The sequence below is a fragment of the Callorhinchus milii genome, unplaced genomic scaffold (genome assembly GCF_018977255.1).
Source record: "Callorhinchus milii isolate IMCB2004 unplaced genomic scaffold, IMCB_Cmil_1.0 Scaffold3, whole genome shotgun sequence".
Classification (NCBI taxonomy): Eukaryota; Metazoa; Chordata; class Chondrichthyes; order Chimaeriformes; family Callorhinchidae; genus Callorhinchus; species Callorhinchus milii.
Window position 1 is genome coordinate 74476305 of NW_024704744.1, and position 16267 is coordinate 74492571.

Consider the following 16267-nt stretch of genomic DNA (forward strand, 5'->3'; position numbering starts at 1 on the left):
AATAATTGAGGGGAAATGCAGAAAGGACTGGACAAATGAGGTAGACATAATGTGATCCTATTCTATTCGAGCTTATTTTTCTATTCTTTGCTCTTTGATATTCTCTCTCAAGTTGACAGAGTGCTCTCTTGTGGATTGATCTTGCTCCATTCACTCAGTGCACTCATTTTCTCTGTGGTCTTATAATGGGATTTCCATGGCAGGCACGAATGCAATGGAATTTCCATTACACATACATGCATAATGGAATTTCCATTTCATTCCAACCCCACATATCATAGGATTTACATTGCAACCCCACTTGTGATAGGATTTCCTTAACATTGAAGGATAGTAGCTCTCCCCCAGTACTGCATGGCATTTCAGTTGGAATATGAGCTCAAGTCAAGACAAAGTTTTATCCACAACCTCTACCCAGAGGCAAGCGTGCTACCAACTGAGCCAAACTGACACCTCATAGTGAGAATAATAAAAGGATATTCCACAGAGAAAACAGGCAAAGCACAAAATGGAAATGAAGGAAATGCAGGAGGCAAAGAAGAAAACAGTGAAGGATGGAGAAAAGAAAAAAAACATAGCTCAGATCATACACGTATAAACCATGGAATCCCTTGAGAGCCAGCAGAATGCAGGGCATGCTGCAGAAGTGTAGTGGTACATGAAGTTTATTCACAGCATTGCAGTTAGGAGAGTTTTCCCTCATTACTGTGACTTGGAGAATACAGGTGCTCAAGGCATTGCAGTGCTGTCTGTTTAATGGCTTGGTCTCTGCTCCTCTTTGTTAATTAACTTCACAGTTGTTGGTGTGCACTGTACAGTGAATAGTCACCAATCAATAATGTTTTAAATCTCACAACATAGCTAAAAGTATGGGCTCAGACCTGAAGCTACAGAGCATTCAGTATTTTCATCCCTGTGCTCTATTGTTGATCATGTAATCTGGTTGGTGATCACCCAAAGATGGGCGGACAACGGTCGCTATCATAGTTCATCTCCAAACTGCTCAGGTCGTAATCAATCAAATTGTATGCCCAACAAGCAAAGCAGCCAGACCAATACCCTTCAGTAACAATAGATTTTTTCCTCTGCCTGAGGCTGTTTGATGCTACCCATCCTCCGGTCATGTGCTCACCATGTTTTGGCACTTTCGTTCTCAACAAGCCCAGTGCCGGAGGTATTATTTTCTTGGACCTGTCTCGGGCAGATCACCTGGAAAATTTCCTGTCACTTCCTGCTGTTTGCTTTCACAATTTAAGGCTCTCAGCCATCTGAGAGCAGCTGAACCCCTTTCATCTCTCGATGTCCTCTTTTTGCCTCGCCCGTAAAACTTGCTGTAAACACCGCTGGCCAAGCTGACACACAGGTGTTGTGGTGAGCGTTGTGGTTTGTCAGGAGGCTTTCCTAAGGTACACAGAGAAATCCTGGGTCTTTATTCTGTCCAGAGTATACTCTGCTTTATTACTGTGCGAAGGCCCTGCTTTCCATCAGAGACCAGGATCTTTGCCCTGACTACTACAGTATAATAATAATCATTGCATTTGATATCGCACGTTATTATGTCTTCAAGATGTCTCAAAGTGCTTCACAGAATATACTGTAAAGTGAATTGACTATATTTTATGGGCCAAATATGATTAATTGACCACAACAACAACAAAAACAACAACTTGCATTTATATCGTGCCCTCTTTGTGGGTGGTGCTTTGGAGCATGTAACAGTGGCGGAGCCTAACACTTGACTAATATAGGGCACTCTATATAACAAGCACTTATATAGAGCACTCCATGCAGGGTGGCATCTTGGAGCGCTTAACAGTCGGGGGAGGTGGCCGTTAGCATGGTTGAACAGGAAAGTCTTCAGGCGGGACTTGAAACGAGTGGAGCGAGGGGTCAAGGCAGAGGGATTGAGGGAGAGTCTTCCAGAGTTTTGGAGCGTAGTGGCTGAAAGCACGACCTCCAATGGTGGGATGGAGGGTGCGAGGGACAAACAGGAGGTGCCGGGTGGTGGATTGGGAAGTGAGGAGGTCGGAGAGGTAGGGAGGGTGCCAGGGAGTGAATGGATTTGAACACGAGAGTGAAGATCTTGAAGTCAATCTTTTCAATGATGGCGAGCCTGGCCAAAACTGGTGAGATGTGTGCAAGGCAGAAGCATTTCAGAAGAGAATTCCACAGAGGGGGTGCAAAGTGACTGAAAGCTTACCTGCTGGTGACAGTGAGGGACATGAAAGAAGCAAGAGTTGGCGAGTAGAGGGGATGAGTCAGCATTAGGATCACCAAGAGACCACAAGAGATACGCAGTGTGGGACATGGCTGTCAATGTGAGGATCTTAAAGTTGATCCACCGGGAACCATGGGGTGATGGGCTTGTGAAGCTTGGTGCAGGAGAGAAGGGTTTCTGAATGATCTGGAGCTTTGTGGAGGGTAGAGCTTAAAAGACCTCGAGTGAGGATCTTGAAGTTGATCCGTTCGATGATGGGGAGCCAATGGAGCCTGGCCAGAACTAGTGAGATGTGGGTACGGAGTTTGGTCTGGGTCAGTATGCGAACAGCAGAATTTTGAATGAGTAGGGCTTTGGAGGCAAGATTTAGACTGCATTCAGAGTGAGATAATGACAGAGATGGGTGATGCAGTAGAGACAGGGAAAAGTGAACTTGGTCAGAGACTGGTTGAAAGGTTTGAAGGAGAGTTAAGGGTCAATTAAAACAACCAGATGCAACATTTCCACCCATCATAGGATCTCACCTTCAGCACCAATCCTAACCAAGGGAAAGGATTAGAACCTTCCCTCAGGGCTGCCTTTTTTAATCTATGATCAGCCACTAGGAAGTTTGCACGAGCTGCCCTGAGTGACTCTCCCTCCTTACTAGAAATTCCTGGTCTTCACTCAGCACCTTTCTGTTCAGAAACTAACTCAGCATTCAGCATAATGCAGAATCAACAAGCCAGCCCTTCAACAATACTTTTTGAACTACTAAGACCAGTGGATTCATGCTGTGTGGAGACTCGGTCTCCTCCAACTCTCACGTCACCTTGTATTTTAAAAGGGTTTATTGAGTGTCTGATCCATGACTATGTGTACTGTTTAAGACAAAATCATGTCATTCTCGTACTGATATTGAGCCAACTAGAAAATAGTACTTTCTTCTCTGTGAACGTGTTACAACTGATGCATATAACTGCTAAATAAAGGTGCACACTGGGGTTGCTGCTTCCCCTCACAGTGTTCGGCCTCTCATTATACTGTTGATGGCAAGGAACACACCTCAGCTATTCAGAAACCGATCTCTTCGAATTATGTCTTCTCTTTCTCCCCTACACAGTGCCAGCCCCCATCTCTCCCCTACACAGTGCCAGTCTTCTCTCTCCCCACCTCCCCCAGGGTCCCTGTGGGCCTGCATAGAACCACCCCAGCTCTATGTCTCACACATTGTTAGCCTTTCCCCCTCTCTCCCCCAAACTCTGTACCAGATCCCTATGAATACACAAACTCTCCTGAAAATTTCTTGCCAGGACTTCAGTTACTCTTCTAATGTCAATCACAAAAAAAAGTTGCCTCCTGCTGAAAATATCTACTATCTAAGAGCAGACTATTCCTCGATTCCACAGTCCAGGCAGAGTGCCCATCATGACTATCGGATCACAGTTTCTACTCCTACTTGTGTCACTTACTTTTTTTTCTCTGATCCTTGACAGTTTCTCAATAGATCCACCACTGATTAAAACTTGCTTGTGCTAGGTATACTTGCTGAACAATTAATAAATCCTCATCTTGACTATCTTACGGTTGAGCAAATACATTGTTATCGCACAATGTGGATATGGGGCACTCTGAAAGGATGAGCTCAAATGAGCTCGAAAACCTTCTTCATCCTTTTGGTACAACTTCACACAACTCGATTTTGTTTGCTAGTTTCAAAGCCCTTTGCAGATAAATGGACATGATTACCCAGCGATCTAGTGTATTTAGGATTCAGGCCCCCTCAAAGTTTGTCCAACAACAATAGCCACTGTGCTTTTCAGGATCAGATAGGGTAACCAATGTGGCAGAGTCCTCATTGTTTGTGCCAAGATCTGGCAGTGAAATGGGACCAGGCTGCGGTTCCCAGAATCATAAAATGGTACAAAGAGAAAATGGCCATTCGGCCCATCAAGTCGATGCTTATGTTTCTTCCCACAAGAGCCACCAAGTCTAAACCAACTCTCCTGCTCATCCCTCATACTCTTTAATATGTGTCAGCCTGGCTCAGTGGTAGCACTATAGCTTCTGAATCAGACGGTCGTGGGTTCAAACTGGCAGTTGTAATCACATAGTCTAAGTTGACTCTCTAGTGCAGTGTTGGAGGGGTGTTGCATTGTTGGAAGTATCGTCCTTCGGATCAGACGTTAAACTAAGTTCCCATCTGCCTGCTCAGGTGAGCTTTAAAGAGCCCATGGCACTATTCAAAAAGAGAAAGAAGTTTCTCCCAGTGTCCTGGACAACAATCCCCCAAAATAAAATTGATCATTCACTTCATGGCTGTCATGTTCTCCCACAAAATACAGTCACTACACTTTACAGTAAAGTCTGTGAAGCACTTTAATGAATAATAATCCTTGCATTTAGTATAGCATTGTGAGATGGCCTCCAGGCGCAACAGGATACAAGGATTATTATTATTATTAGAGGATTATTATATGGGTCATTTGGGTCGTATCAGTGTCTCCCTTCCTCGCCTCATCCAGAAGGCAAGATGCTGTTGAAAAAGTTCTAAATGCATTTAGCAGCACAATATCTGCTAATGAGTGCCAGAATCTCCAACTAAGATCCCCCAATCATGTGTAAATAATGTCACACAGGCCAACAGCCTATTGAAAGCAACTGCTACAGCAAATAAATTGGTGTCTCCCTCTAGGTGCTGATTCTTACTCTAAGCAAAAACCCTGTGGAACTTGACCGTTTAGTCACAGATTTCATTCAGCCAATATCACGCTTAAAGAAAATCCGCAAAATTAAATCCCCAAATAAATTTTGGAGAGCGGGGGGAGAGAAAGAAGGAGAGAGATTTTAGTACATCCATTTTTATCTTCCTCAGCAAAATTAAATCCCAAACAAAACATTAAGGATCAATAATCAAATTGAAACCTAATGAAATTAAAGGATTATATAAGTGCTTTGAATGAGAGCTAAGGCAGCGTTTATTTGCTCATGATGCATGGAAAAAGAGGAAAAAAGGAAAAAGATTAAATAAACAAAAAATAACTTTAAAAAAAAGATTTAACTTGGTTGGATTCCACTTTTGGAGCCGTATACATTTTCCACAATCCGCGATACTGGATGGTCCAGTTCCCAGTCAAACTGTTGGGAGTTGGGAGGGGGGAAAACATTTATCAGATACAAAATACTTCCCATGGGCAAGACCTTCTTGGCCAGGAATTCAGGCATTTTCCCAGACACTAGGTGTAGGGACGATGTGTTGAGTAGAGGTGCAACGGGGTGAGGCCATTGACCTCCTTCACCCTGGGAGCACACACACCATCAGATTTCCTGTCCTTTCTCACACAGGCATGGAATGCACTCAGTCAGACGGGTGAGTACTCACTGAGAAGCCAGCAGTGTAGAGCTGGGAAGAGGAACCACACAACATAGTTCACATCATCAGTAGGGATGCAAATACTGTACAACCTTTTGCTTTACTTTCGATTTTATAGCCTGATTTCTGACACCTAACAGTTATCCTTAGTTCTTTTCCTTACACTGGACATTCATATTTCCTATACGGATATATTGTCACCAACACACTTTTAACACAACATGTAGTCTACGCTGTTGCATAGAGCTGTACATATCCGGACTTCACGTCTGGATAAGAGATAAAATGACACAATTCCCAATATAGAAGAAAACCACCCAAATGCACAGCTATCTCAAGGTTTTCTGTGGGCTGGACTCCGATACCATATCCTGAAAAAACAGGTCATTTTCACGTAAAATTAACACAAGAAAGGTGTCTTTCACATTGGGAGTCGGTCTCAAAGCACTTCACACAGCTTACTGCTAGCCCAAGCCATATTATTAATAATAATAATCCTTATATTCTAGATTGTGCCTTTCACATTGGGAAGATGTCTCAAAGCACTACACACGATGTACAGTAAACTGTAGTATTTTGTTGGCAATCACAGCAGCCAATTTGCACACAACATCCCACAAGAGTGAAGATCAATTTTATTTGGGGGATTGTTGAGCCAGGACATCGGGAGAAACTCCCTTTTTCTAGGGGACGGGGGAGCGGAAAGAGAAACTCAAGAAAATTTTAAAACATTGTTTTAATTTATTTTTTTTCCTAACTACCCAAATTACGACAGGCATCTTAATCTATATCATTAAAGTTCAGGTTAGGTAGCAGAGATATGAAGGAAGGCTGGCTGCCCAGGGCAGGAGGTTTCTCTCTTAAACTGAGAGAGAGCAGGAGCAGGACTTGTGAAGAGTTTGAAAATGCAGATAATTTTTTTGTGCCTTATACATTGTTCAAGAATCTTCAAAACAAGCGCACTGATGGAGAAGAGGAAAAAACAGAAAAGTTTTCAGCGAACAAATGATGGATCTGAGGAACAGACAGCAAAGATGGCAAAAAAGCACAAAAGGTTTCAGAAAGGAACTAGACAAGTTCCTGTCAACTTAAAGATTCAGGTTATTGGATTTAGAGATAGATAAACTGCAAAAAATCTTGTATGAGATTGGATGAGTGGGCGAGATGGACCGAGATGGATCGAGTGCCTGAAATCATTATGTTCAATGTACATTGTTTGAGAAAAGCCAAAAGGAAGAAGTCATGCGGGGGTGGAAACAACATTAAAAATAAATCAGGTTTAAGATGATGGGATATTATATTTGGAATCTGACAAAAGTATGTGTAATATGCTGAATGATTTTGTAAAGAGAGCTCAAGTTTCTACCAGAGGCCTAAACCAACAACCTCGCGAACCAGAAGCAATAACACTATTACCTGAGCGGAGTAGCCTCTGTAACCTAGCTATGAACATCACGTCTACCCATTAAAACACTGTAACTGCACGAGCGGTCAGAATTGTGCCACTGAGTAGATATACAGTTTAGCAATTCAATTACCTACCACAACATCATTACATTAGGCCACAGGCATTAGCATCTATTTTGTGATAACAGGATTCTAAACAACGTCTGTCAACCTACAGTATCTCCCGGACGTAGATTACGTCAGAGCAGTGCTAATTATAATAATTCTTGTATTTGATATAGCACTTTGATCACATTGTTGTGTCATCTCAAAGCGTTTAACAAGATTTAACTGAAATATTGTGACTGTATTTTTTGGGCGAACGCAACATCCAACTTGCATACAGCAATGACCAACAGCTGTGGAGTGAGTGACCAATTTTATGTTAGGAATTGTTGGCCAGGACACCAGGAGAAGGGGAGAAACTCCCTTCTCTTTTCGAATAACTCCTCTGGGTTGGTGTGATGTCCTGACACTTACTAGAAGGAGTCCCTATCTGGACAACTCACAGATTTTTTAATTAAGGAATCCCGAAATATCCAGAAATTAGATATTTCTAATTTCTGGATATATAGTGGGCCATAATGGGTTTCCATAAAATTTTCTTTTCCTTCGCCTTTGAAGCTCAGTTGATATCTGAGTGGATGGGTGAAGCTGGGTTACACTTATTCGTTTTGCCCTCAAAATATACAGTCAACTCACTTTACAGTATATTCCGTGACGCGCTTTGAGACGTCTCGAAGACTATATCAAATGCGCTATATCAAATACAAGGATTATTATTATACTAAAATGTGAAAGAAATGAACTTCACTGGTCAAATGACCTTTTCTTGTTCCACACTTTATTTTCTGATAACACAAGTCGCTGGATGTCGTTGGATACAGTCATGGATAAATCATTACTCAGATACAGCACTTCTCCAGTAACGCAGGGATGGAAACTTCGAATCACCTAGACTAGATTATAATTCACACACAGAAAGTTTGGCCTCTTTCTGTCAAAGTAGACAAACTTCATTAAATAGATTAATGTCTGCAGAGTGTTCATTTGAAAAGTTACCAAATGTCATTACTCTTGAAGTACTGTAAATGATTCCATTATGACAATCACTATTTAAACACCATACAAGACTCAGCACTGCATCGACTGAAAGGCTACCTGAGCATTAGTTACTCAACACACTGGTTTGTCAGGAATTACATTCAAATCTCAGTCCTGAACTAAGTTAGCTGATCTCAGTCAGGGCAGCAGTTAGAGCGTTACAATTGGCCTCGGCTCCCTTGAGATAAGGAAAAGAAAAATGAACCAGGGTGTGTGGGGACGTTGAATGAGGAGGGGGTGAGCATGGGCTGCGATGCCCCTGCAGCTGAACGGCCAGGCAGAACTCACTGTCAAGGCTCACACAGGAGCCATGGTCGCTTGAATGTGGTATCCGGGCTAGCCTGTGGACCAGGACCCGGTGAAAGGAAGAGGGAAGAGAAAGGCCTTCAGAAGAGAAAGAAGAAAAACAAAGTGCCTGCTCAAACCTTTTCATCTCTGCAGCATTTATTTCCATGTTTATTACAGAATCATAGAGATTTGCAGAGCAGAAAGGAAACCATTCGGCCCATCAATTCTGCACCGGCTCTCAGAGCCAACTGTGCTTTCAATCCCATGGCCCTGCCCAATCCCTACACACCTTAAACCACTGCTTATTTTATTGTCAGTTGACACCAATATAAGAAGCCCCAACCCACTTCCAACAAGTGACTGTCCTCCAGGGATGAGTTAAGCCGGATCTCCCAGAGCTGAGCTGGCTCCGAGCTGGTGACATGCTTAGCAACGGAATGTCGGCATCGAGCCCAATCGCGGGTGGCAGTCTCGTCCCGGAGCCTAAATATTGAACAGTCCTTGCTTTCACCCAGTTGTAGTCAGAACCATAAGCCTCTCAGGGTGTCACCAAATAGAGCGGCCCAGTGAAAGCTTTATAAGAAGCCTCCAAGTCACAACAGCGGCCCCAAATCGGATTGGGCGCCTGCCTTTACATTGCACTGCTTAGTTTTATACCGGGGGTATTATTTATACAGTCGGATCACTGCTGATGTCTTCGAACTAATAATTCTGAATGTACAGTGTCATTAGGCATTGTTACTTTGAATGAAAAACACACTTTGCGTGGAGTGATTCCCATCCAAACCCTGCAATATAAACAGTGCCCTGGTGGGTTAGGTTGGGTAATTCACTCCCCTCCCGAAGCCAACTGGCTCCTTGCTGCGACACAGTTCCTGGTTGATGAGTTTATGCTGAAGTACGTCACTTATCGGCAACTTGTGCCGGTAAAAATAAACAGAATGTCAAAGTAACTCAGGAGACCTAATTAAATTAGTACACAATATTCTGACTGAGATGAGAGGAAAGATAGGGCTTCAGGCAGGATCTGGAGATGGAAGCAAAAAGTGAGCAATGCCTTGCAAGGATTAACTGAGCCATTAGGGATCAGTTTACCTTTAAACCTCTGATTTCTCCATTCCCAAAGTGGGATCTGTTTATAACACACAGGCTGATTGCTCACTTATTTCCCTCTGTGACCCTTTAACCTGTGAAGTGCTGCAATTGGGACTCTGAGCCCATGGTCTTGGCTGACCTTCCAATGCAGTGCTGGGGGTGGATTGCATTGTCGAAGGTGCCGTCCTTCGGATGAGATATTAAGCTGAGGTCCAATCTGTCTGTTCAGGTGGATGTGAAAGATCCCATGACACTATTTGAAAAGAAAAGGGAATTTCTCCTGGTGATTTGGCCAACAATCCCCCCAAAATAAAATTAGTCATACACTTCATGGCTGTTTGTGGGTGCACATTGGCTGCAGGGTTTGCCTACAAAATACAGTCAATACACTTTACAGTATATTCTGTGAAGCGCTTTGAGATATTTTGACGTAATAATGCACTGTATCAAATGCGAGAATCATTATTATATTATTATTGTAGTATTTTGAGTGGGATTTTTGACATTCTGCCTCGCAGGGGAAGAAGAAACTTCAAGAGAGAACAGAGGGATCACAAGGCAGACACTTCAGTTCTGCGATCGGGGTTTGAATGCAGCACGAACAGGCAGAGGGTGAAAGCAGCTCCTCTGTGTAGTGGGCGGTTCTGAAGGGGCATTTATAGATTCATAGAATATTACAGCACAGAAGCAGGGCATTCAGCCCATCGGGCCAACTCTTTGGGTAGTTCTTCCAATCAGTCCCACTCCCTCGCTCTTTCCCCATATCCTTGCAAATATTTTTTCTTCAAGTAAGTGTGACCAGGGCTCCCTCTGCCTCCTCGTCCTCTCCGCCGCTTTTGTTACTGTGGACCACTCAATCCTCCTCCACGGCCTCTCCTCCCACCTCAACCTCCAAGGTTCTGTCCTTGACTGGTTCAGGTCCTACCTTTCACACCGCCTCCACTTTGTCTCAGCAAACAGCTTCTCCTCCAGCCCCCACACCGTCTCGTGCGGTGTTCCTCTGGGCTCTGTCCTCGGTCCCCTCCTCTTCACCCTCTACATACTCCCCCTTGGTGACATCATCCGCAGACATGGGGTAAATTTCCATATGTATGCAGATGACACCCAACTCTATCTCTCTGCCTCCACCCTCAACTCCAGGATTACTGGCGTCCTGACCAACTGCCTGTCCAACATCAAGTCCTGGACGAGGGACAATTTTCTCCAACTGAAAGTCAGCAAGACCGAGGCCTTCTTGATTGGCTCGCACCAGCGCCTCCGCACTCAGGCACTGGCAGCATCAGCTTCCACAGCTGCACACTCAACCTCACTAAGCCAGTCAGGAACCTGGGTGTCTTGTTTGACCCTGAACCGTCCTTTCGCCCCCACATCCGCTCCATTACCGGCACTGCCTACTACCACCTCTGCAACATTGCCAGACTCCGCCACTGCCTCACCCCTCAGGTTGACGAAACCCTTACTCACGCATTCATCACCTCAAGGCTTGATTGCGGGAACTCCCTCCTCATCGGCCTTCCCAACTCTTCCCTTCACAAGCTGCAGATCATTCAAAACTCTGCAGCTCGTGTACTCTCGCCCACCAGGCTCCGTGACCCCATCTTTCCCATTCCCACCCTCGCACGACTCCACTGGCTCCCCATCCCCCAGAGGATCGAATTCAAGATCCTTGTCCTCACTTTCAAGGCCATCCATGGCCTTGCCTCCTCCTACCTCTCTGACCTGCTGACTCCCTACCAACCTGCCTGCTCCCTCCGTTCAGCGGGCTCCAATCTACTCCATGTCTCACGCCCGACCCTCCCTACCATCTGTGGCCGAGCTTTCAGCCTCTCTGCCCCCACACTCTGGAACTTCATCCCACAGTCCCTTTGCCTCACTTCCTCCCTTGCCTCCTTCAAGGCCGGTCTCAAGACCTTCCTCTTCGATCGTGCCTTCAATCGCCCTCCCACCTTTCTGCCTTCCCTCACCCCTACCCCACTCCTCCGCCATGCCCGGGTCCTGACCTCTGACTGTCCAGTGCCTTGGGACGTCCTCCTGACATAAAAGGTGCCCTATAAATGTAATTCTGTTGTTGTTGTTCAAGTACCTATCCGATTCCCTTTCGAAGATTTTTATTGAATCTGTTTCCACCACCCTTTCATGCAGTGCATTCCAGAACCGTAACAACTCTCTGTAAAAAAAAAAATCCTCGTCAACCCTCTGGTTCTTCTGCCATTTATCTTGTATCTATGTCTCCTGCTTACCCACCCACCCGCAGAAACAGTTTCTCCCTATTCATTCTGGAGATTGCAGTCTGGGAATTTAATTCTAATGTGGACGATCGTCATAATCTTGATTCTAAACACAAAATATCTTCCTGCTTCAGCCATAAAGCAAAATAACAGGGGTTCAGTTTTGTGTATGCGGACGCAATATCTAACAATGCTCAGAAAGATTAACTGGATATGCCTACCGCTTAAATGGGGGCAGCTATGTCAAATATGCCTGCATGGATTCAAATGCTGATCCCAGATTACAGCACTGAGTCTCATCATAAACAAGTTATTGAAGGATCTACACAGCAGACTTAAAGTCACTCATACTTCACTGATTGATGTGTTGACCTTTAAGGAAGTGTTCATCACCTTTATTGACATGTTGCTGACAGTAGTAGCATTTTAGAATCAAGGCTCCAAGGAACTAAAGTTATCTTTCCTCAGTGGAAAACACCCTCAGCACTCTGAGATGCTATCCAGCATGACGTGTGCTATTTAATGCAAGTCATACAAATACAGGGGATCCTGTCAAGCACTTTGAGATCTCTTGACAAAATGATAACGCGCTATATCAAATACAAAGATTATTATTACTAAATTGTTGTTATAATAATTACAGCAATTTCACTTATTTTCAAATTAATATTAAATAAGTTCACCCATTTAATATAATTTATTTGATAGAGTTCACCTATTTAATATAACTAACTTATTTGATAAGAACACAATATTTAAATGGGTCTTAGACAAGGAATGATAATATGGTTTGCATTTGAGATCACCTGGTCAAAATGTCTCACTATTCTTCACAGGATTTTATTGTGAAGTGTAGGGACTGTATTTGTAGGCGAATATGGCAGCCAATGTGCACACAGCCGTGCCCCACAAACCACCATGAAATGAATGACTAGTTTTATTGGGGGCATTGCTGGCTTGGTTACTGGGGCAATCTCTTTTCAAACAGTGGCATTGGACGTAACATTCACCATCCTGAATGAGCCAGAGAGAAGCTCCATTTAATCCAAAGAATGGCAGTTCTGACAATGCTCCCCCAGTACTGTATTGGCGTGTCAGCCTCGAGCAGTGGTGGTTACCCATGGCTGGAACTTGTCCATGCGGCTGTCAAGAAGTGTCTGGCCAGAGCAGTCCAGGTGAGTCTGTTTCAAATCAATGCCTTGTTTTCAGTAGTTACTAAAAAAAAAGTAATTTTTTAAAAAAAAGTAAAAAGTACATTTTTTAAAAAAAGTAGAATGTGGTTTCACCCACAAATATACAGTCAACTCACTTTACAGTAAATTCTGTGAAGCACTCTGAGATGTCTAGGAGACGTGAAAAGCGCTGTATCAAATGCAAGGATTAATATTGTTATTACTGAACAGCAATGCAAATAATATGGCATTAAATGAGGAAATATTCAATCAAGAAAATCTTTAGTTGGCTGACCAAAAAGGTTGGTCTAGACTGTGGGGCTTGAACCAAAAACCTTCTCTCTAAGAGACTAGAGTGCCAAAATTGGTCATTTTCAATCTACGAATGTTTGTGGGACATTACTGTGCGCAATTGGCTGCCGCATTTGCCCACAAATATACAATTCATTTTACAGTGTGTTCTGTGAAGCACTTTGGGACGTCCTCCCGACGTGAAAAGCGCTATATCAAATGCAAGGATTATTATTATTAGTGTTACCAACTGAATCAGGCTGACACCTAAAACATTTGAAGAGAAATAATACAAAAGGGTACAGAGAAAAAGAATAGAGTGTATAGCTCCAAGAAGGAGCTGGCAGCAGCATTGGCTTAATGACTCAAATGGCTACTCTGATGCTATGATTTTAATAATTCAAAAATATTATTTTCACGCCAATCGATTGCAGAGAATTGCAAGCTATTCTGCATGGAGTCCATTCTGTAAAAATGGACAATGCTGTAATACAACCCTATTTGGTCTCTTGGCACTGCCACAATCTGCTCAAATCTCCTGGTACAATTCCTGACGCATCTCTCTGGGCACTCACTCCTTATTGAGAGGATTGTCTCTTATATCAGGTTAAAACTCCATTTCGGTCTCAATTTACTCTGTTAATGTAGCATTTCAGAGATTTCAGAAATTGGCCAATTGTTGAATTCAGTTTTAATTTTGAAGCCCATTTTCTGAAGATATAGAACTTATGGTAAAACAGCTTCAGAAAAAAAGACCGTAATCAAGAATTTGCAAAATTCTGGATGCTCTAAAATGCTGCATAATTCGAGTAAATCTAAACACAAGAACCCAGAGAGTGGTAGTATAAGGAGTGCCATTAGACAACTTGGAAAAATGTAAGCTACTTCTCATGGGCACAAAACAATCCAGGCAGGGACTATTTTTCGAATGGAAGGAAATAATATGTTTGTTTACTTACCAACATAACTATCCTTTTGTCTTCCAAACTCAATATCAAGAGGTTTGCTAAAGAACAGAAGTAATACAAACATCTGGCCTCCAAGCTCTCATGGCTGTCTGTAGGAGAGTGTGGGTCACACTCCCAAACAAAAGGTTTACTTTAAGAAGGGAGCTCTACCTCTGCACATCCATCGTCGCCAGACTTTCCTCCCACATGCCCAAGCCCCCAGCTTTATACTGGCTCTCAATTATCCATTAGAGCTGGTGCCCAATTATCACAAACTGTAATGAAGCCTGATTGGAGTCCAGGCCTTGTTAGCTCCCTTTAACATAGGTTTTTGATCACCAATAACTATAAAAGGCAGTGACATGGTTTATCTTCCTATCTCACTGTCATTTGTTGGACTATATTCATACAGATAATCGTCCAGTGTGCTTTAATGCATTTTCCACTGATCAAGTTGAGACCAATATGTCTATAGTTGACAGATGTACGTTTTTTCAACTCTCTTGGAATAAAACATCCACATTTACTTGTTTCCAGTTTATTGGTTGAGATTCCGATAGACAAGTATTCAAATAATTAATGTAATTTAGTTTTTGTTTTCCTGCCATATCAGTTGCATTCACATCGTAGTGGCTGAAGGCACAGCTGCCGAGGGTGGAGCGGAGGACTCGGGGGACGAGGAGGAGGACAGACCCGGAGGAACAGTCATCCCAGGGATATTTCTGAAGTAGAGTGTAGCACTGTTGCCTCTGAGTTGCCTCTGAGTGGTTCAAACCCTGCATGGTGGATTCGAGACACTCTCCTGCGTGAAGTGCTATATAAAATGCAAGTTATTGTTTTATCAAGCATACTCCACCATTAATTCTACGACAAATCTTTAATTGCACTTCCCTGCCTTTACTTTATATCGCTCAATAGAGAAGGGAGTTTCTCCCTATGTCCTGATCTTGGGATGTCCTCCTGATGTGAAAGGCGCTATACAAATGTAATTTGTTGTTGTTATTGACCAACAATCTTTCCCCGCCAGCCCCCAAAAAATTGTCATTCATTTCATTTCAAGAGAACCCGCTCGCTTCCAGCAATGGCAAAAACGTTTGAGACATTTTTCTGCAAATTGGCTAACTCCATTTGCCGACAAAATACAGTACTAAACTTTACAATATATCCTGTGAAACGCTTTGAGACGTCTTGATGAAATGATAAGGCACTATACCAAATGCAAAGATTATTATCATCCTTGCCCGTCCTTTTTTAAATACCTCCATTTGCAAAAACAAGACATAAAAAATCCTGAAATACCCAGGTTTTAAATGATTAGAGCAGGATTGGATAGTAAACAATTGAAAGGCCTGTCTTTTTGCTATTGTACACTTTTTCATGTAGTTTTAGTAGTTGGGTGACTCAAAAACATCTGGACTTATTTAAAAGTTAAGCAATATCTTTCAAGAGATCAAGTAAATATTCTTCCTTTCTGGAACATGAGGTTAAGGCAGAGTACATTACTGTACTGCATCATTTTTCTCCCCTTTTATCTCTTCCTCTTCTGAATCTGCAGACTCTTGCTGGGGTAAGATTCCATAAGGAGCATTCTTCACTCATGTGCCTAGAAAGTAAGCTCCATAAGCAGGTGACATCAGACAAACCCAATCCCATTTTGCCTCAATGCACTTTCCACCTGATTCTTGCCGTTTCCCAGCTCAGAGATACTGCGGACAACTATATTATCTCTAGTGACTGAAATGAGATTGTGGAATCTTGTAGCATATTGTTAGGACACCCCACTCGCAAGTGACAGGGGTCCCTGTCTTTTTTCCACATCGCTTAAGATCCTCATTTACAAAGGATTTCTCTCTTTTTTAACATTTCAATGGACTCTGTATCTGTGTCCATCAGGGCTTGCTTTTATGAAACAGAAAGTGAGTATGGAATAAAAGAAGTCTGAAATTCAAATGAATTGGGATTTTATGGAGTTCTGTACTGCTGAAGTTATTTTGGAGATGGGCGAAAAGAGAGACCCTTTGGAGTCTTCCTTAGGAGATTAAACATGTGGAATGGAGTCTGATAAAACAAATTGGTACATGGTCTATAGACAAAAAGGGCTTAATGGCCATTTCTCATTCACTGCT

General features: G+C 43.0%; 1 protein-coding gene across 2 annotated transcripts in view; it reads right to left on the bottom strand.

Annotated features, from left to right (window-relative positions):
• dtd1 (D-aminoacyl-tRNA deacylase 1) overlaps nt 1-16267 on the bottom strand; it is an 89336-nt gene that overhangs the window by 46017 nt on the left and 27052 nt on the right. The window contains exon 5 of one of the 2 annotated variants that reach the window (XM_042333054.1): nt 14896-14955. The exons of the other annotated variant lie outside the window; for it this stretch is intronic. Within the exon in view, the coding sequence (XP_042188988.1) occupies nt 14911-14955 (45 nt within the window). The 3' untranslated portion in view covers nt 14896-14910. Of the gene's footprint in view, nt 1-14895; nt 14956-16267 lie in introns of those variants that run through there. 2 annotated transcript variants of the gene reach the window in all.